Raw genomic sequence first — 22,043 nt, forward strand, 5'->3', positions numbered from 1 at the left:
GGTTCGGTGAATTAAAATCTATTACAACCAGGATAATGCTGTTCAAGTAGCCGAACAAAATGCCGAATGACCGACCACCCTGCATGTGGAGTGTGCTGCTTGTTAACCTCCCCTAAGCTTAACTGACGAAAGACTGCGTGGTCAGCGTTCGTATACACGAACACGTGGTAGCGGCCATTTTGTTTACCTGAACGCAGCCAGCTGGGTTTTGCTGTTGAACGCCTGGAACCAAAATCGGACACTCAAAGGCACGAACACCGCTGGGACTTCCACCTTCCAGTGCGTTTGGCTAAATCTTCACGAAGTAATTTACTGAACGTCCTTCACCACTACATCAATGCACGAACGGTTGTTTGTTTATTCAGCCTCTACTTTAATCGTGTAAATAGATCGACCACACAGCCCAACTCCCTGGAACTATTTTGGGCAGGAAATCAAGCGTGCAGTCGGTAAAAAGAGACTTCCAGCTAACTTTGGAACCCCTGCTCTGATCTGGGTGATTTGTGTATATGTTGTTCACCCAGATCAAGGCTGTCCTGGGATGTAGGATTTATGGGGATATGCTGTAGTTTTGGGGTGTTTCTGCATTTTGGGTAAAAATTAGTACTTTCTGCCTGTGGATAATTAAGTTATTTAATTAGCTACCTTAATTATATCACAGGCAGAGGGGAGGGATTGCTGACTGTATGTGAGAGTGTTACAGCACTAATTATTGTTCCCATTGGTCTATGTTCCTTGTGTCTCTGTTTTCCATCAGGTGCAGGGGGTGTGCCTCTGGCCTGAAAAACTGTATAAAAATGCAAGCTGTTCAATAAACCTTCAGACCTTCTTACCCTCAACTTGCAGCCTCGTCTCGTGTTGTAGGGAAATGCTATACCTGCTTTAATCACTAGCTCTTTTCAGAGCTCTAAAGAACCAGATTCCTCATTGCAATCTTCTTGGATGTCGTATTGGTACTTCAGAGCGCCCTTTCATATTGGGGAAAAGGACATCTAGGCGGTAAATACCCCGTCTACTCTAGGGGTGACCGTCACAGTATAAATAAAGCTTAACAAGCTCCAGGGTGGTCTCTGGTTCGTGCGGCTGCTCAGTAAATGATCCATATAGTCTCAATTGCACGAACAGAGCCTGTTTTAAGTATTTTAGCCAGGTTTATTGCAGGGGTCCATAGTCACAGGGTAGAAGGCTGGCAAACAGACCCCTCCAAAAACCAGTGCAAGGTTACTTTCGCTACAATGTATAGCGTGGAGGAAATATGATACAGGGGGGATATGATAGAAACATTTAAATACATAAAGGGAATCAACACAGTAACGGAGGAGAGTATATTTAAAAGAAGAACAGTCTTAAATTAGAGGAGCACAGGTCTAAAAATAATATCAGGAAGTATTACTTTACAGAGAGGGTAGTGGATGCATCGAATAGCCTTCCAGCTGAAGTGGTAGAGGTTAACACAGTGAAGGAGTTTAAGAATGTGCGGGATAGGCGTAAGGCTATCCTAGACTTAAGATAAGACCAGGGACTAATGAGTGTATTTAGAAAATTGGGCAGACTAGGTGGGCCGAATGGTTCTTATCTGCCGTCATATTCTATGTTTTTATGGTTCTAAGCTATTGATCAATGAATTTCGTAAGGGAGTTAGGAGAGCCCATGGGAAAGAAGCACAAAAGTGCACAAAATGCTAGGATGTATGGAGCTTTTTTAAAAACATTTCTATGTTAAAAACTGTGGAAATGTGAGGGTTTCCCAACCTGATTTATCAGATAGTAGAAACAAATTTATTCCTGAATAATGTAGTAGCAAATAGACTTCCGAATCTCTTTTTAAATAATTTCTCCAACTGGGTAAGAGGTTGAAGTGTATTAGATGAAAATTTTTTTATTTGTTAATTTTATATCATATTCCATGCTGTCCTGCACATCTGTCAACTGATGCAGGTTACCTTCAACTCCAAGATGCTGTGCAGTGTGTGATTGCCCAAGCGCATATACGTAAATGTGGAAAGAATGGTGCTAAATCTATTTAGTATTGTTCTGCTACCTCTGACCATCTTCTAATTCTTTCTCTTGATATCCTTGGCTTTTGTGATTCAGCTCTTTCATGATTCTCATCTTCCGTTTCCTGGCAATCTTGCAGTGAATGTGTATGGTACCTCCTGCTCCTTACATTGGTGTTTACTAAGTTTCTGTTCTCACTCAACTAAACTCTACTCTTCTGGAAGATCTGCTCCACTTATTTGGATTTTTGTGCCAATTTTACACTTATGATACCAAGAGCTATTTATCTTCCTTTTCCCTAATTATATCACCATCTGCCTCTTGTTTCACTTACAATAACAAGTTATAGCAAGTCAAATCAGTCAATACCCACCCTCACAGAAAAAAAAAAAACAGGGAACAGGTGGGGGTGGGGAGGGGGGCACTCCCAGAACATGCATTTCTGAGCATTGGTGCTGCCGTAGAGGCCAAAATGTATACAAAATACAGATTAAAGAACAGCGCACACTCAAAAATACAGTTTTACATTTTACAAGTCTATCTTAGCAAACAGAATCACACTATCACTTTGATTATTTAGTTATGAAACTGAATTTTTTAATAGTTTTTTGACACATTCATTTTGCATAATATATATTCACAAAGATCTTAGAACGGATTAATTAAATACATCTTAGTTCATTTAGCACTGGCACTATTTACTTTGTCTTCCATGTTGAAATTAGTGTGGGACCCAATGATATTGGGGTACTGGAGTGTAGTGGTGGGCTTAACACAATATGGCCTTATGGTGTGACTGAGATAGGTGACTAAGTAGCCTTGCAAAATGTAAAGCTATATTTTTTTGTGTGCTCTTTCAAACTCAAACTCATGGCAGGCTTTTCTAATGCATGCCAAAATGGTTGTCTTTTCTTAAGTCCTATATTTCCCATACATTATAGATCACTACTGCCTAGCATAATCTTCTTGTGTTGAGCATTGCCTTCCTGTCCCAGTGTGTTAGCGTGATCAACATAAATGCCAATCACTCAAATGGCAAGAAAAAGGGACTTTATTTCACACTCAAATGGTGTTTGCAAAAATATGTAGGGGACAATTAACTCCAATTAACCTCTTTAAAAAAAAAAAAAAAAAAAAACTGAACAGACTTTTGCAACACTGTATATACACATACAGTGATGTATCTATCGCAAACAAGGCATTTGCCTTGGGCGGCACTTTGCAGGGGGCTGCAAAAAAAGCCGCCCCCAAATGCCCAGGCAGATCCCTTGTTTGCCTCTTGTCCTGAGGGGGTTCAAGAGCTGGCCACTTTTGAGCCTCCATGAGGCGGACAGTGAGGGAGCATGCTCACCTGAGCTCTTCCTGCTCAGCTCCCTCGCGCGCCGCTTAATGAAGCCGTGAGCTGGAATATGACGTCACTCCAGCTCCCGGCATCGCTAAGTGGCATGCGAGGGAGCTGAGCAGGAAAATCAGAGCTCCCTACTCAGCCTGTCCGCCCCTGCCTGCCCGCCCAGCAGCCTCACTGCACTGCAAGTAAGTAATCCACTCCAGCTCTCCCAGGGAGGCTGGGTGGATTTAAATTAAAATTAAAAAAATTATAATTGGTGAGTGTTGGTGGAAATGTGTGTGTGTGTGTGTCTCTAAGTGTGTGTGTCTGTAAGTGTGTATGTGTGTGTGACTGTAAGTGTGTGTGTCTAAGTGAATGTGTGTGTGTCTGTGAGTGAATGTGTGTGTGTCTGTCAGTGAATGTGTGTCTGTCAGTGAGTGTGTATGTGTCAGTCAGTGAGTGCGTGCATCTGTCAGTGAGAGTGTGCGCCTGTCAGTGAGTCTGTCAGTGAGTGTGAGTCTGTCTATCAGTGTGTCAAATCAGTGAGTGTGTGTGTGTGTCATTGTTTGTCAGTGTATATGAGAGTGTATGCATCTATCAGTGAGTGAGCGTCTGTCAGTCAAAGTGCGGCCTTGACAGGAAGGGGTGGGGAAAATTTTAATTAGCGGCGGTGCCCAATCACCCTCCTGCCTAGGGCAAAACAAATCCTAAATACACCACTGTACACATACACACTCAAAATTATATTTGTACATTTATATATCACAGTAAAGCACTGCAGAATATGCACTATATACATGATAAAATAATATAAATGCAAACACAGACTTCAAATGGCATTCTATATTTGCAGAGCCAGATTAAAGTTACCCAGGCCAGATTGGGGTATCTTCCTAGAACATTGTGCTCTATTTCTGTGAGTGGTGTAAGTGTGTTGAGAGAGAGAGAGAGAGAGAGAGAGAGAGAGAGAGAGAGAGGGAGAGTGTGTGTAGGACTTTGAGAGCTGTATATGGGGGAGGCCAAGTATGTCTTTATGTGCTGGATAGATGTTGTGCATGTAGTGGCTGATTGCATCTGTGTATGTGTGCATCCTGGTAAGTCTGAATGTCTGACAGTGGCATGTGTGTCCTCACCTACCTGCTTACCATCCCTGGTGGTCCAGTGGAGGGTGAGCAGGATCCATGGTGGTCCAGTGATGGATGAGCTTTATCACTGGTGGTCCTGTGGGGGAGTTCCATCATTTGAGACAATATCAGTTACATACTACTTTAAGAGTACTTTTGCGGTTCCTGCACCCACTCAATGAGGAGCGAGGGCACACAGGAGTTCCAGCCCAGATAGGGATCCTGAGCCCAGGGCCTAGGTTGCTGTTTTGGTGAACTAATGCTTCTGGTGACCCTAACATCCTGAATTCATACCTCACATGTTGGAAGATATGACCTTGTTGCTTGGGGAACATAATTCCTTGTGCCAAGCAGTGCCGCCATCAGGGGGTGACAACCATGACGGTTGTCACGGGCCCGGCGGCCCTAGGGATATCGCTATCTATTTGTGCAGCCACGGGCCCCCGGCTCCCTGTTACCGCAGAGGGGGGCCCAGCACACTGCCTCTTCTCTTCTCTCTTCTAATAACTCTTGTGAGACCCGTTTACCATGGCAACGCTCCGCGTGTCTCGCGAGAGTTATTAGGAGAGAGAAGAGGCAGTGTGCTGGGCCCCCCTCTGTGGTAACAGGGAGCCGGGGGCCCGTGGCTGCACACATAGATAGCGATATTCGCAATCTATGTGTGCAGAGAAAGAAAGTGGGGCCCGGGACTGCCAGTGTGCTGGTCCCCCAGGGGCCCCCATGCCACCAGACCACCAAGGAAGGAATCTCCCCCCTCCCTGGACACAGGTAAGCAGGGAGGGGGGAATAACCCCCCCCCCCCAGATTGCACATTTACACACACACTGCATACACTGACACAACACACACTGCATACACTAACACAACACACACTCTGCATACACTAACACAACACACGCACTGCATACACTGACACAACACACACACTGCATACACTAACACAACACACACTCTGCATACACTAACTCAACACACACACACTGCATACACTAACACAACACACACTCTGCATACAGTAATACAACACACACACTGCATACACTAACACAACACACACTCTGCATACACTAATACACCAAACACAGCATACACTAACACAACACACACTCTGCATACACTAATACAACAAACACTGCATACACTAACACAACACACACTCTGCATACACTAATACAACACACACTGCATAAACTAACACACACACTGCATACACTAATACAACACATACAATGCATACATTAATACAATACACACACTGCATAAACTAATACAACATACATTCTGCATACACTACACACTAACTGCATTCGCTACACATTAACACACTCTGCATTCGCTACACTAACACACACTCTGCATCCGCTACACACTAACACACTCTCTGCATTCACTGTACATTAACACTCTGCATTCACTACACTAAGACACACTCTGCATCCGCTACACACTAAAACACTCTCTGCATTCACTACACATTAACACGCTGTCTGCATTCATTACATATTTACACACACTCTGCATTCACTGCACTAACACACACACTACATTCATTACACTGACACACTCTGCATTCACTACACACTAACACACACTCTGCATTCATTACACACTAACACACACTCTGCATTCACTAAACTATGCACACACTCTGGATTCAGTATACTGACACACACTCTGCATCCACTACACAAACATCCTGTATTCACAGTACACACACTACATCCACCACAAATTGAAACACTCTGCATTCACTATACACAGACACTGGGTCTAATACACACACTACATCCACTACAGACACTGCATCCACTAAACACATTTCATCTAGTACATACAACACTACATCCACTACACAAACACACACTACATCACTGTACACACACTACATCCACTACTCAAACACACTCTGCGTTCACTATACAGACTGTATCCGCTACACAAACACACACTCTGCATTCACTGCACAAACAGTATCTAATACACACAAACACTACATCCATTATACACATTCTAATTCACTTCCACTATATACACCACATTCAGTCCTGCATCATTGTCAGCGGACTAGGTAGGGTGTGGGCGGGCCCAGGAGGGAGGGAGGGAAGGGGGAAGAGGGGAGGCCCAGACCTTGTGCTTTGTCAGGGGCCCCAAAATTTCTGATGGCAGCCCTAGTGCCAAGCATAGGAGTACTTGATATGCCCAACATAAACAACTGCAATTTTTAGTGTCTGGTTCAAATCGATGCTAGATGGAACAGATAACTTCCTCTACTTTGCCAATAAATAACTTGATCTGACAAAGATACAAATATGTATACCGAACCTTAACAATTTTTATGCAGTCAGTCCCAAGCATAACTTTTATATACAGACCTGTAATTTAAAACACTTGAACCCTGAAGAAACTACAGGTATAATTGGCTATTTTACATGCAAAAATGTATCTGAAGAAAGGGCATTTTAATGTCAATTATATATGAATATTCATAATTTTCCTCAGATTTAAATTTAACTCAGATTACTGAAAAATGTTTACTGCTTTCTCTGAAGCTCCCTCTAAAAACTAAAAATTCTCTTTAATGTTTTGTTATTTTTTCCTTTTTTTTTTAAAAATGATTTAATTGTATATATGTTTTGGACAAATATTTTGCTATTTTCTCATTACACCTCTTTTCTGTTCAGCTCAGGGATGATCGTTCGCTGGAGGCAGATAAAATGTCAGTAAATGTCCAAAGGCCATCTCGTAAATCTGTTACAAAGATGCTTTGTAAGTATCCAAAAATGAACAGCTCGAGACAGAGCAACAGTTTTCCTTTTAAAGATTCAAAGTAGCCATTCTAGTGCACTTTATGCTAACTCTTAAATCATTATCTGCTAACACAAAAATTGGATGCTTTTGCATAAAATATATGCTGGTGTCTATCCATAACCTTGAACCCTATTTTACCTTTAAAATGCAGCAACTATCTAACTTTCAATCAATGTATGTAAATTAGATCGCTTCTCCATGTACACCTGCTTAAAAAGTTCTTAGACATGCCCTTTTCTTGCTCCAGGAAGATTGTATATTAAAACGGGCATTTATATTAATGCCTATCAGTTACGCATGTTTGGGTCAATAATAAATACAATCTGACTTCTAGCTATATTTAATTAACTGAGAATACTTAGAAATCAGTTAGAATAAAGTTGTGATATAGATATATATGGCATTGATTTTCTTGTACATCAAGTTCTTCATTGTATTTATTTGCTATCTTCTTTAAGTGCAGAAATCTGTAGCATCAAAAAGATGTATGGGCAACTCCTTAACATTTACAAACTTATAATATTAGGATTCCACTTGGTATCTTATTTTTATACATATAAAACATTTAATAAAATACTGCATTATATATTCTGATATCTTGCTTCTTACTGTATGCTTGAATAGCATATTTGTGTACATCACATCATTTAATTGTTACATTATTTATGAGATCATCCTTCTAAAGTGTAAGTAGTTAAGGGAAGCAATTAACTTATTAATTAGCCAAGTGTTTTTTAAAGCAATTTCTTTTTACAAAATGCAAATATGCAAAATATGTCCAATACAGTTCATTTTAGAGGTTTTGCTAATATAAAGGAGGCATTACTTTACCTTACGATCCTTTTTTAAAGCTTCACAAAGTCTCCTACAATATACTACACCACATTAACGTTTTCACTACCAAGCACATTTTATTTGTAAAAATATTGGTATAACATTTAATTTTAACATGGAATGAATAGCAACATATAAATGTGTAATAAAACAACAATTGTGTGTATAAATTTCTTTATAGATAAGCTTAAAAATTAAAATTATGTAAATGTACACAATTTTGTATTTCATTTATTTTGTCATCTATATAATTGTTTAAGGAATGACACACAGAATGCGATGGCACAGATACTATATAACTTATGTATGCATTGAGTATAATATCCACATACAGTAAGAACAGTTTGTCATATATTTCTAAAAGCCATATGAACTATTAGGAAACTAATGGCATGGACAATTAGTTTTGTTTGATTTATGATTTGAAATTTGGTGCCAAAATAAAAGAGATGTTGATGGTTAAACAAAAGCTACTAAATTAAATAAATATATACATAGAGAAAAAAATCTAAGAAATAAATAATAAAGATATAAACCAGGGATCAGACAAACAGAATGCCTAAAATGTGCAACCAAATTCTCTAAAGTAATCGAAAGCACAATATCATAAATATTAAATGAATATGAACCAAATGAGAATTGTATAGAATTGTGTTTGGTCAGAATTTGGTCAATAACATTTCTCATTAAAAGGGTGCAAAAATAATATGTATATATTTTACAAAGCAGCGATAGGCTAATTTTTCACACCCTTTTGGTTCATCCAAAATGTTTACCCAATTTTTTTTGCTGGCTGAAATTCATTTGAGCCAAAATACTGCATTGACTACATTCAGTTGACTTAATTAAAAAAACAAAATTCGGAACTAATTGATTAGTTTAAACCCAATTTTTATGCTGTGCAGAAGGCAATTTTTTTGATCAACCTCTGTTATACAAATATAATGTTAAAAGTAAAATGGGAAGATGTAATCACTCCTTTCCTTTCCCTGATTGCAAGGAATGGTATGACCGATTGAGGCGTCCTTTACTGTTTGAGGGGGGTGCTGTGATTTTCAGCACGTTTGCGAATATTAAATAAGAGGAATTCATTTTTGGCAAAAAAATGTGTTCTTCTGCAGACCTGTAATAATTTATAAAGTGTAAATAAAGGTGAGAGAGGCTTTAAGGGCTAAATTGTGTAAATGAAAACCTACATACACAATTTTGGGTCCTCTATAGATCTTCTATTGCACAGCATGGAGGTGTTATAGGCAGGAATATGCCCTTTTCCATAAGGAATAGTGAGGGATTGGTGATAGGAAAGGGCAAAAGGGGCAAGCAGAGGCTGATTGACAATTCTTATTATGCTGCATTTTGCAAAAAAAAATTATAACAATGATATTTTCCACAACCAAATGAAACACAGTAATATTCTCTTATGAAAAAAATAAAACATTACACTGCTACATTGCTAGTAAGATTAAATTTGGATTACAGAAACAATACATTCTAAAAAATGTTTTCTTTTTCATTTTTGTACAATCAGGGTTATTCATTAAAGTAAGAATTAAAAGTTAATTGACAATGCAATTCACATATTTTACTATTAATATGACGTAAAGTCATGAATTTATTAACGACAGAGGCGAGTATTATGTTGCACTCTTTCCTTATTTCTCTCAGCAGCAAAGAAAAAATATAACATTCAAACGGTATGATAACAATAAATAGCATGAGAGGTATATCTTCCTAGCGACACGAACAGACAATCAGCTTCCGCTCTCCAGCATAATAAGCGAAGATGCGTAATCTACTTCCTCTTTCTTGCGATCCCGAACAAGGACAAACATGTCACAGAACAGGGGAACACCAACACGAAGAGGATGCCAGTAAAGGTGCAATGTCAAATGAAGCTGTAAGAGAGAGGAGAAATATGATAATATCTGAGTATAAAACTGGATGAATGCATAAATCATACTATCTGCCATCAAGTATAAATGTACGATATTAATTGTAACGGAACTCCCCGTACTCCGACCGAGTACCTTCCGTTGATGGATGCTTCCTAGCTTGCGCCGAGGACCACAAGCACCGCACTGGACACCACAACCACCGCAGACTCCACAACAGCTGTAGCTTAACTGGAGTCTCGCCGTCTTCTGTCCACCGTGGATCAGCTTCTGTCCTCCAAGACCGTGTGGGGAAGACCTCTCCTCCAGGAGAGCGTATCAGGAACAGTGATTAAAGCTCAGGGGAGTATGAAGAGCATAGCAATCCCCAGTGCGAGTATAGCTGTCCCCTCCAATCACGAGACAAGACTACATGTTGAGGGTGAAGAAGTGACTGTACTGGCACATACAACCTCTTTTATTCACATTCTACAAACATAGTACTGCCCACAGGGTTTTGAAGAACAACCAATTAACACATTACAACACAGCTAACACTCCCATTCATTACATCAGAAATTCTCCCCTCTGCCTGTGATACAATTATCTGAACACAATAGACTAACTTAATTATCATAGGCAGGAAAATACAGTATTATAAAACATATCACAGGGACCCCAAAACATGCAATAACCCTACAATATAAAATATAAAAATATAAATATATCCTCGGAAACGGGGGATCTGGGTGAACCACATATCCAAAATTCACCCAGATCCGTTCAGTAGTTTGGAAGATACGGTTTAATGCAGATTCCGCAGAACATATACAGGCTATGTAAAAAATAATTACTGTTAAATGTGTCCCCTGTTCTGTAGTTTAAAACTACTGAACGATGTCTTTGTGCACCAAATTCCGGCGAGATGACCGTGTAGAAAAGTCAAAACAGTGTCTTTCAGTTAAAATGGCCGCCATACATTGTTCTCACCATGTGCTTCATCCATTGTTCTCACCATGTGCCTCTGATACATGAAATGGGGGCCACCCAGTAACTCCACAGTTTGTCTGGTAGTCTATCCAGCCGAACCATCAGATGAAACACATGGGGAACAGTGCAACAAACGAAGGGAATCATAAAAAATATGGACAATAGTCATATTTGTGCACAATCTCCAGGTTTGTCACAGTGCACAAATCGTGTTTTCAAATGCCATATATCCCAGGGCCATAGTCAGAAGGTAGGAGGCGGGCAAGCAGCCACCTCCAAGAACACGTGGCAAAGTCTGTTCTGCCACATTAATTATAGGAAAAAGAGATCTATCTTGTCCACCACAATTAACAACAAGTGAGAAAATAGCTTCACCAATTCATCAAAGGGGTTTGGGCCCTATAATTGTACAATCAAAATAAATCTAATGTCATGAGAGCACTCTAAAATATAACCTTTATTTCTAAACGTTAAAACATCCCATAAAGGGGTATAAAGCTATAGTCTAAATAGTAAAGGGACACTCCAGGCACCCAGACCACTTCTGCCCATTGGAGTGGTCTGAGTGCCAACTCCCACAACCCTTAACCCTGCAACTGTAAATATTGCAGTTTTCATAAATTGCAATATTTACCTTACAGGGTTAACTCCTCCTCTAGTGGCTGTCTACCAGACAGCCACTAGAGGGCACTTCCGAGTTAATAGCACACATTTTGTGTGCTATAGTGTCACTGGACGTCCTCCAGCGTCGCTGAAATCCCCATAGGAAAGCATTGAAAGCATTTTTCAATGCTTTCTTGTGAGGAGGTCTAATGCGCGTGCATGGGCGGACCCGGAACCAGCGCCGAGGGACATTGGCGCTGGATACAGGTAAGTCAGTAAAGGGGTTTTAATCATTTTAGCAACTTGGGATGGGGGGTGGGAGGGAAAGGAAACCTGCAGTGCCAGGAAAACGGTTTGTTTTCCTGGCACTGGAGAGTCCCTTTAAATAAAAAGATATATATATATGTATAGAAAGTAAATAAATGGAGCACTCCTTGGGAAAATTTTCAAAGTGTATTGAAAGAGACTTGTGTCCATCAAGTTCAGCCTTCCTCACATTTATTTTTTGCTGTTGATCCAAAAAAAGGCAAAAAAAAACAGTTTGAAGCACTTCCAATTTTGCAACAAGGTAGGAAAAAAATTCCTTCTTAACCCCAGAATGGCAGTCAGATTTATCCTTGGCAATATACTTATGCAGGTGGAGTGCAAAATCAGTTCCAAACTCTCAGAAAGATCTTGAGATTGCTTCAACTCAGATATGTATGGAAATAGAAAACATATAATAGTGAAGCACAGTAACACTTAAATACATTTATACATACTAGACATAAAACACTCCTATCCACATCAAAGGGTTAGAGTCCTAGACATAACAGTAATAACAGAAAAATAGCCTCTTGCAAGATTAAAAAAGTGAGTATATGCAGTCCCAGCTGCTACTCACAAACGCTTAATGTTGCCCCTGCCCGGGCTCGATTAACACAGCAGCCGGCTTCCACACATCCTCCACGGATAGGTAATTGCACAGTGACTTTGAGCGTCGGCTTGGGGTCTTCCGGGTGCTTAAGTTGCTCCGCCCACTTTTGCGTCAATACGTAAGCCACGTGGTTACGTCACTGCGTCTTCTGCGCGTTTCGCCGCAAAGCTTCCTCAGGACGTCAGTCAGTGATACTCCAGTCCCTTGCAAGTCCACTATTTGAAGCAATCCTCTTGCACTCTATTGGATGAGTGCAGACAACCTCATTTGCATAAGTGCCGCTACACATGAAAGTCCGATGAGCGGTCACTACATAGACATTTAACCTACAGTCCCAGATACAAGTTACATTAGCAAAATAGAAGATGCCATTAATTAAACACTGTTATAATCATTGTAACCAATGTTTGCGTAATACATCTTCATATTTATTTTTTAAAAAACACATAAAAAATACCCTTAAACAGAGAGCTCATCAAGTTAAAATTTAAAATCCCAACAAAAGCAATTAAAAAAGGGAGTAATTCATAAAAAATGACACAAAACCCAATAAAAAAGGTAGTAATTCATAAAAAGTGATACAATTCGAAATCATTATTAAGGCCAAATGGAATGAGGGTATTGAGTTCATTAATCCATTTAATTTCCATTTGGCCCAATTTCCTAGTGTGATCTTCACCTCTCCAATTATAAAGTGCTTTTTGAATGCCCAAAAATAATAAACCAGAGGGATCACTATTGTGGTGTTCTTTAAAGTGCAGGGAAACCTGATGTAGTACAAAGCCTCTACGAATATTGTATACATGCTCCCCTATTCTAGTGTGCAATTTGCGTGTGGTACGTCCTATGTATCTCAATCCACAGGGGAATGTAAGCATATAAATCACATTACTTGTGTGACAAGTAATACATTCCTTTATCTTATAAGACTTAATTTGTGTAGTGAAATGGCCCCTAAATGCCTTCCGAGACCCCGTGGTTCTGCACACATTGCACATCCCACACTTATAAAAAACATTCTTTAGTCCCATAAATTTGTCCATGGACCCTAACTCCTTACTGTCTCCCTTATTTGATTTAAAAGTTAAAATACTTTTCATATTTGGGACACCCCTATGTACAATTCTAGGTTGGGTGGGCAGAATACCATGTAACAGAGGATCTTTTAGCAGAAAGTGCCAATTTTTATTAATGATGCTCCTTATTTTACCATTATGACTACCTGCATATTGACAGATAAATGGAACACCTTCTTCTCTCTCCCTATCTGTTAATACGATTTTTGAGATTTATCCTTGGGTCAAGCAGTTATCACCCTACATTGAAAGATTATCTCCTTGAATATTCTGTTTTTTGCAAGTATGCATCTAGTAGCCGTTTGAACATCCGTATGGACTCTGATAAAACCACTTCTTCAGGCAGAGAATTTCACATCCTTATTGTTCTTACAGTAAAAAAAACCTTTCCTTTGCCTTAGACGAAATCTTCTTTCTTTCAGTCTAAACGCATGACCTCGTGTCCTATGTAAAGTCCAGTTTGTGAATAGATTTCCACACAATGGTTTGTATTGGCCCCGAATATATTTGTATAATGTTATCATAATCCCTCTCAGGCGACGTTTTTCTAAACTATATAGGTTTAAATTTGTTAACCTTTCTTCATAGCTGATATGTTCCATTCCTTTTATTAATTTTGTAGCCAGCCTCTGCACTTTTTCTAGTGCCATAATATCCTTCTTTAGAACAGGTGCCCAAAATTGCACAGCATATTCAATATGTGGTCTTACCAGTTATTTCTAACTTTCGTCCCGAGAATAAATGCCCTTTTTCATGCATGACAATACCTTACTGGCCTTGGCCACTGCTGACTGAAATTGCACATTGTTGCATAGTTTGTTGTCTATAACAATTCCCAAGTCCTTTTTGTGTGTTGTTATCCCTAATTCGCTTCCATTAAGGGTATACGTTGCTTGTGTGTTCTTTACGCTGAAGTGCATAACTTTGCATTTTTCAACATTCAATTTCATCTGCCATTTGAGTGCCCAGTCCCACAGTCTATCTAAATCCCTCTGCAGCAAAGTAATATCTTGCTCACATTGTATTATTTTACAGAGTTTTGTGTCATCTGCAAACACTGAAACATGATTTCCAATGCATTCTTCAAGATCATTTATAAACATGTTAAATAGAAGGGGTCCCAGAACATAACCCTGAGGGACATCACTTTTCTACTCTGTCCAGCTTGAAAATGTACCATTAATGAAAACTCTTTGTACAATGTTTTTAAGCCAATGTTCTACCTAAGAACAAGCATTTTCATCTAGACCGATTTCCTTGAGTTTGAACACTAATCTATTGTGTGATACTGTATCAAATGCCTTGTCAAAATCCAAATAGATCACATACACTGCAACACCCTGATCTATACTTCTACTTACTTCTTCGTAGAACGCAATCAAGTTAGTTTGCTTCATACAGGGCCGGTGCAAGGACTTTTGCCGCCCTAGGCAAAAGTAAAGTTTGCCGCACCCCCCCATGTGACATCACAATGCCCCAACCATATGATCTGCCAGTGTTAACTAACGCTAGTGCTGCAGTGCCGCCGTGTGTACATTAAAAGGCCTGCAGGGACAGGCTATAGACACCAGAACCACTACATTAAGCTGCAGTGGTTCTGGTGACTATAGTGTTTCTTTAATGTGAGGTAAATTAGAGATTAGTGCCACGAATAATATAATAGATTGCTTACTTACAACCAGATGAGGATGATGATGGGCTCTAGCTGCAGTCTGGCTCCACTGGTCTGGTGTAGAACAGGCTCTTTGGAGGCTGTTTGTAACTGTGGTCACAAAAATCAATGTTCTGGGAGAACGGGAAGCAGCTCCATTTTTTGGGGGCCCTTTACACAGCTCAAGGTCTGGGTCCCAGGGTCCACCTTCATGTTCCACCAATGAGTTTGTTCACAGGGGGTGGAGTGTGTAGGGGATGCCCTGATATGTGTGTAAGGAATGCATTGTGTGAATCTGTGTTTGTATATGCAAGGGCTGCAAGGTGTGTTTCTGTGTATGTACGGGATGCAGTTTGTGCATCTGTAAGGGGTGCATTGAGTGTGTGTAAGGGGTGCATTGAGTGTGTGTAAGGAATGCATTGTGTGTTTCTGTGTGTGCAAGGGATGCATTGTGTGTAAGGGTTGCATTGCTTGTGTGTGTGTGTCTGTGTGTGTAATGCATTGTGTGTGTAATGCATTGTGAGTTTTTCTGTGTGCAAGGGGTGCCTTGTCTTTGTGTGTAAGGGGTGCATTGTGTGTGATTGTGTGTGTGTGTGTGTGTGTGATGGATGTCAATCTCTCCCCCCCTTGTCACTTCATTCTCCCCCCTCCCTTGTCACTCTCTTCTCCCCCCCTTCTTCCCCTCTTCTCCCCCCTCCCTTGTCACTCTCCTCTCCCCCTCTACTTTGTCACTCTCTTCTCCCCGCTCCTCCCTCTCTTCTCCCCGCCCCCCTTGTCACTCTCTTCTCCCCCCTCCCTTGTCACTCTCTTCTCCCCCTTGTCACTCTCTTCTCCCCGTTGTCACTCTCTTCTCCGCTCCCCCTCCCCACTCTCATTCACCCTCCCTCCCCTGTCACTCTCCCCTTGTCAATTTCTTTCTCTCCCCGTCACTTTTTCTCCCCCCCTCCCTGTCAATTTCTTTCTCCCCCTATCAATTTCTCCCCCGTCAATTTCTTTCTCCCCCATCAATTTCTCCCCCTGTCAATTTCTTTCCCCCATCAATTTCTTTCTCCCCCATCAATTTCTCCCCCTGTCAATTTCTTTCCCCCCATAAATTTCTTTCTCCCCCCTCCCTGTCAATTTCTTTCTCCCCCTGTCAATTTCTTCCCCCCACTGTCAATTTCTCCCCCCCTGTCAATTTCTTCCCCCTGCCAATTTATTTCTCCCCCATCAATTTCTTCCCCCTGTCAATTTCTTTCCCCCCTGTCAATTTCTTTCCCCCGTCAATTTATTTCTCCCGCCTCCCTGTCAATTTCTTTCTCCCCATCAATTTCTCCACCCCTGTCAATTTCTTCCCCCTCCTGTCAATTTCTTTCCCCCCCATCAATTTCTCCCCCATCAATTTCTTCCTCCCCCATTAATTTCTTCCTCCCCATCAATCCCCCCTGTCAATTTCTTCCTCCCCCCATCAATTCCCCCCTCTCAATTTCTTCCTCCCCCCCTCCCCTACCTCTGGTGTAGCGTGGCCGAGCTCTGTATGGTCCGCGGGTACAGGGAGCTTTTGTTTCCTGTACCCGGCAGGACTAAAAGTAAGTGAACACGCAGTGTGCACTTCCTGTTAGTCCGGCCAGGTACAGAAGACAGATGCTCCCTGTACCCACGGACCATACAGGGCTCGGCCACGCTACAGTGAGGGAGTGACAGGAGGGAGCACTGAGCACGTCCCTCCTGTCAGCCTCTCTCCTCATGTTGCGCCCCTCATTGACGCACCAGCTCGGGCAAAGCGGTAGTCGCCTGAGGCTCTCTACAGAGCGCTTGGGCGGCTGCAGCATGAGGGGGACCGGCGCTCCTGGCGGCGCCCCTTCCGAAGGGGCGCCCTAGGTGGCTGCCTAGTCCGCCTTAAAGGTAGCGCCATCCCTGGCTTCATAAAACCATGCTGATTTTTGCTGATAACCATGTTCTTCTCAAGGAATTCTTGAATATTATTCCTTAATAACCATTCAAATATTTTCCCAGCCACAGAAGTTAAGCTCACAGGTCTATAATTTCCAGGCAAGGATTTTGAACCCTTTTTGAATATAGGAACCACATCTGCCTTCCTCCAATCCTCCAGAACACTTCCTGGAAGAAAAGAATCTTGAAAGATTAAAAACAGAGGTTCACTTATTTCTACACTTAGTTCCTTAAGTACTCGTGGATGGATACCGTCAGTCCCTGGAGCTTTGTTTACATTAACTTTCTTTAGTTGCTGCAGCACCTTGTCTTGAGTTAACCAATTACAATTATTCTGCAAGTTTTTAGTAGCAATCATTTGCACATCTATTGCCATGGGTTCGTCCTTAATATATACAGAGGAGAAATAGTTATTTAAAATTCCTGACTTTTCCTGGTCTTCATTAACTAACACCCCCGTTTCAGTTTTCAGTGTACCTACACTTTAATTTTTTGTTCTTTTTTAGAATTTATGTACTTACAAATGCTTTGGGGTTGGTTTTGCTCTCTTTAGCTATCATTTTTTCATTTTAAAGTTTAGCAAATCTAATTGCATTTTTGCACGCATTATTGGCTTCCTTATATATTTTATAAGATGCATCTGATTTGTCCGATTTAAATGCTTTAACTGCCCTTTTCTTATTTTTAATCTCTTGTTTTACTTCTCTACTAAGCCACATTGGTTTTAATTTGTTTCTTTTATATTTATTATCCAATAGTCATACTGAGAAATGTACCGTTCTAATATTTTTTGGAGAATATTTACCAGCCAGAAACATAATCATCTTGACCCAAAGCCAGGTTAGGAGTAGACAGACTAGCAGATGCGGTTTCTGGAAGGAAACAAAGAGTTCGTGTTTTGATGGGTTCCGTAGTGAAGAAATGCTAAAGTTCATATGTTTGCAGGCATGCGACCGGGCATAAGAGTGGTATGTCAGGAAAGGATGGATACAAAACTTTCTTTGAGGAAGTTTTAGTTCTTTGAGATATATCAAAGAGGACACCTTCCAGAGAATATGAGTGAGCAATAACATCAAGAGCTCTGACGTCAGAAACCCTCTTGCAGGAAAATAAACAGAGAAGCATGACTAGTTTTGCTGATAGTTGTTTCACCCCAACCATTTAAGCTTGCGACCATTCCACGCTTCCATGTGAAGAAGCCACCATGTAAGCTTGTCTTTCGTTTCTGAGTCCAGAATGACCATATCTGTGTAGGATGCCCCTCCCCTTAGATGGAAAGTCTGTAAGCATTGTAGGGCTCGATAGTGAAAGGGGCCCGGCTTGTATGGAAGCCACTAGGAGACTGATAATTCTTGCCAATTGTTTGAGAGTAAGTTGGGGAGCTACCGGTGTGCGCCTGATTTCCTTCTTGATATTGGATAGATTTGACATCGGAAGATGCAGGGTCTGTAGAGTAAAACGATGAGACCCAGAAATTCTATGCGTTGTGGAATTACAGGAAATCTTGGTGTTGTAATGCTATAGGCACTGCAAGGTAGGCATCTTGTAGATCCAACTTTGCCATCCAACCTGATGGTTGGAGAAAATCTCGCAAACAATGTATCCCTTCCCCCTTGAAATTGTGATAGATTATATAAGCGTTGAGCTGTCTCATGTTTATCACTGGGCGGACACCTCCACATTTTTGGCAACCAGGAAGAGGTTGCTCCTTATCCATAATCTGCAGTGGACATTGGAATTTCTATGATGGCTTGTTTGCTCATCAGATCCAATATTTCCTTGGTGACAAGGTCTGCATCTTGTCGTGAAAAAACTATTCCCCTTGGTGGGGAGTATTTCACTGGCAGAGATAGTAAATCTATGATATAACCTTTCACATTGGTCTGCCCCCCACTACCAATAGGGAAGAATGTAGATTGAGAGGACTTACCATAAGGTCATCATCCTGAATGGTCCACAGGCAACTCAGGGTTGAACATGTTGTGGAAAGAAGGCAGGTGGATTCCGGTGTTCCAGGAAACTGGCCCACCCTGTATAGGAGCCTTAGTTCTGCCTAAAATAACTTCTGGTAATACGGACGGACAGACAGCTCCTGGCTCTTCCGGCTCCACCAAAATCCCTAGGGTTAAATACTTTGCACATACTTGATTGCACTTTATCTAAGGCAGTGAATGTGTGTACAAAAGAATCGAGTTATTTGACAAAATTGTCTCCAAATAGGAGACCATTGGCTTGAGCGCCCAGCTCGTTCAGAGCTATATTGGGCAAATTTAGGTAAAATTTTTAAAACTATAGATTTCCGATGCTCTGTGGCCATCGCTGTAATGGCAATGCCAATTAGGAAACGTACTCTTTGAATCCAACTTCGAAAATCTTGGCTGAAGGGCCCAAGATATCCAGGACCTTATCCTGGCAGTTCCGTAAAAAAAATATAGACTCTTATTGGGTTTTAAACCAGTCTTTCCCAGAAATTGTATTATTTTTGGATTAACTGCAGGTGTTCTGCAAGCGTACTCTGGGACCTTGGGAGTTGTCATTCTGGCCTCAATTTATTTCTGGTCACCTTATCCAAAGGCTTGTGTACTGGAGATGCTATATCTCTGGCTACGTGGTCTGAGTGAGACCATTCTGCTGACCGTGGATGGCGCAGCAAATGTCTGTGACAGGGAGTCAGACATAACTCCCATAGCTGACATTAGGGCTTCAGTCATGGCTTTTGACATTCAGTTGTCAATCAAAGCCTCCATTTCAGCAGGAGCATAAAAGTCAGCGGTGAATTCCGCTCCATCTCCAGATGTACCTGGGAATGTATCAAAAGCAACCTGAATGGGCGCAGTAGACCCAGAGGATGCTGAGGCATCTTTGCTAGACTGCATTTTCAAATCAAAACTGATGACTATAGTAAATAGAAAACCTAGAAAGGGTTAATTAAGTGAAAGTGTACTCACAGGAGTGTACTCACAATCGAAATATGTTTCACAAACACCAAAGCTGTCCAACCGCCACTAAAACTAAACCCCAACTCCGAGTTCCAACCATTGGGGGCAGTACTAGCATCAAAACGTGGTAAAAAATCAAGAAAATGGTTGCCGCAAATAAATGTTGCCGCGAACAGCAAGACACATGAACAGTGTTCGTGGAAACGAACGCAAGTCTATGGGAGCATTTGAGGCAAAAAAACAAAATAGCCGTATGTATAAGGCACTATGTGCGTTCGCGAGAACAAACTCCCGAACACTGCGTTCACGGGAAAAAAAAACTGAACGCCATAACTGAACGAAACATGCATGCGCAAGTTCGAATCTAGTGAATGACGGTTGTAACAGTAAAAGGCACACAAAAAAAATTTGCAAAAGCGCCGAACAAGGAACAGAAATCCCTGAAGACGTCCCTGATCCCTATTTATAAAACTGGGCTCAGGGAGCTCCAGAAAACATAAGCAATGACAGAAAACACAAGCAATTACATATACAAATAGCTAAATAAAATGTAATAAATCAATTTAAGTCAATAAATATACAAGCAAAATGTACCAAGAATAAACAAATGTGTAAACACTGTAAGAAATAAGTAATAGTATAATTTAAAATACATCAACTATACTACCAAATATTAAAAACAGATAATACAATTCTAAAAGGTTCAAGAGATTTAAAAGATGCCACAGTTAAGAGAACCGGGGGACCTGGTGTTACTTAACTGAGGGAGCAGCAAAGAAAGAGAGGAAGTAGATTACGCATCATCACCTATTATGGTGGAGAGCGGAAGTTGATTGGCTGTTCCTGTCACTAGAACGATATACCTCTCATGCAATTTATTGTTATCATACCGTTTGAATGTTACATTTTTTTCTTTGCTGCTGAGGGAAATAAAGAAAGAGTGCAGCATAATAGGAGCCTCCGTGTCTTAATAAAATTCAAATTTAAGGTCAATAAAGCTAAAATGGAATATTTCTCTAACTCAGCTATGCTTTCAGTTCAGCTACTCTCTCAATTTAGTGAAAAACCCTGTATATGTTTCATAAATCTGCAACTGGAATATGATTTGGAATTTTGTAAAATGTGACAACAAGCACATGTATGAGTAATGATTACATTAAAGTATATATATTTTTATTAACATCTATTCTTTCCTCCTTTATATTTCTGACCCAGACCACATCTGGTAATACTAAAGGGACACTATAGTCACCTGAACAACTTAATGAAGCAGTTTTGGTGTATAGAACATGCCCCTGCAGCCTCACTGCTCAATCCTCTGCCATTTAGGAGTTAAATCCCTTTGTTTATGAACCCTAGTCACACCTCCCTGCATGTGACTTGCACAGCCTTCCATAAACACTTCCTGTAAAGAGAGACCTATTTAGGCTTTCTTTATTGCAAGTTCTGTTTAATTTAGATTTTCTTATCCCCTGCTATGTTAATAGCTTGCTAGACCCTGCAAGAGCCTCCTGTATGTGATTAAAGTTCAATTTAGAGATTGCGATACAACTATTTAAGGTAAATTACATCTATTTGAAAGTGAAAGCAGTTTTTTTTTCCATGCAGGCTCTGTCAATCATAGCCAGGGGAGGTGTGGCTAGGGCTGCATAAACAGAAACAAAGTGATTTAACTCCTAAATGACAGTGAATTGAGCAGTGAAATTGCAGGGGAATTATCTATACACTAAAACTGCTTTATTTAGCTAAAGTAATTTAGATGACTATAGTGTTCCTTAAGCAAAGAGGACGGTAGCTTGATACCCAAGATCATGTCAGAGACGGCAAATTCTGTTCCAAAATAGCTTTAAAAGTATTATTGTACTATATGAATTATAATGTATTTTATAAAAAACAGTTAAAACAAAGGATAACAAACATCAGTGATGTCATCATATTTATCAGGTGCAGAAAATATTCTGTATTTTTTAAGAAG

At 40.6% G+C, this 22,043-nt stretch overlaps 1 protein-coding gene across 1 annotated transcript in view; it reads left to right on the forward strand.

Annotated features, from left to right (window-relative positions):
- Positions 1–22,043, forward strand: part of NMUR2 (neuromedin U receptor 2) — a 67,538-nt gene that overhangs the window by 34,525 nt on the left and 10,970 nt on the right. The window contains exon 2 of the mRNA XM_063445396.1: positions 7,130–7,214. Coding sequence (XP_063301466.1) covers positions 7,130–7,214 — 85 coding nt within the window. The remainder of the gene's footprint in view (positions 1–7,129; positions 7,215–22,043) is intronic.

Source organism: Pelobates fuscus, chromosome 3, assembly GCF_036172605.1.
Source record: "Pelobates fuscus isolate aPelFus1 chromosome 3, aPelFus1.pri, whole genome shotgun sequence".
In the NCBI taxonomy this organism is placed as follows: domain Eukaryota; kingdom Metazoa; phylum Chordata; class Amphibia; order Anura; family Pelobatidae; genus Pelobates; species Pelobates fuscus.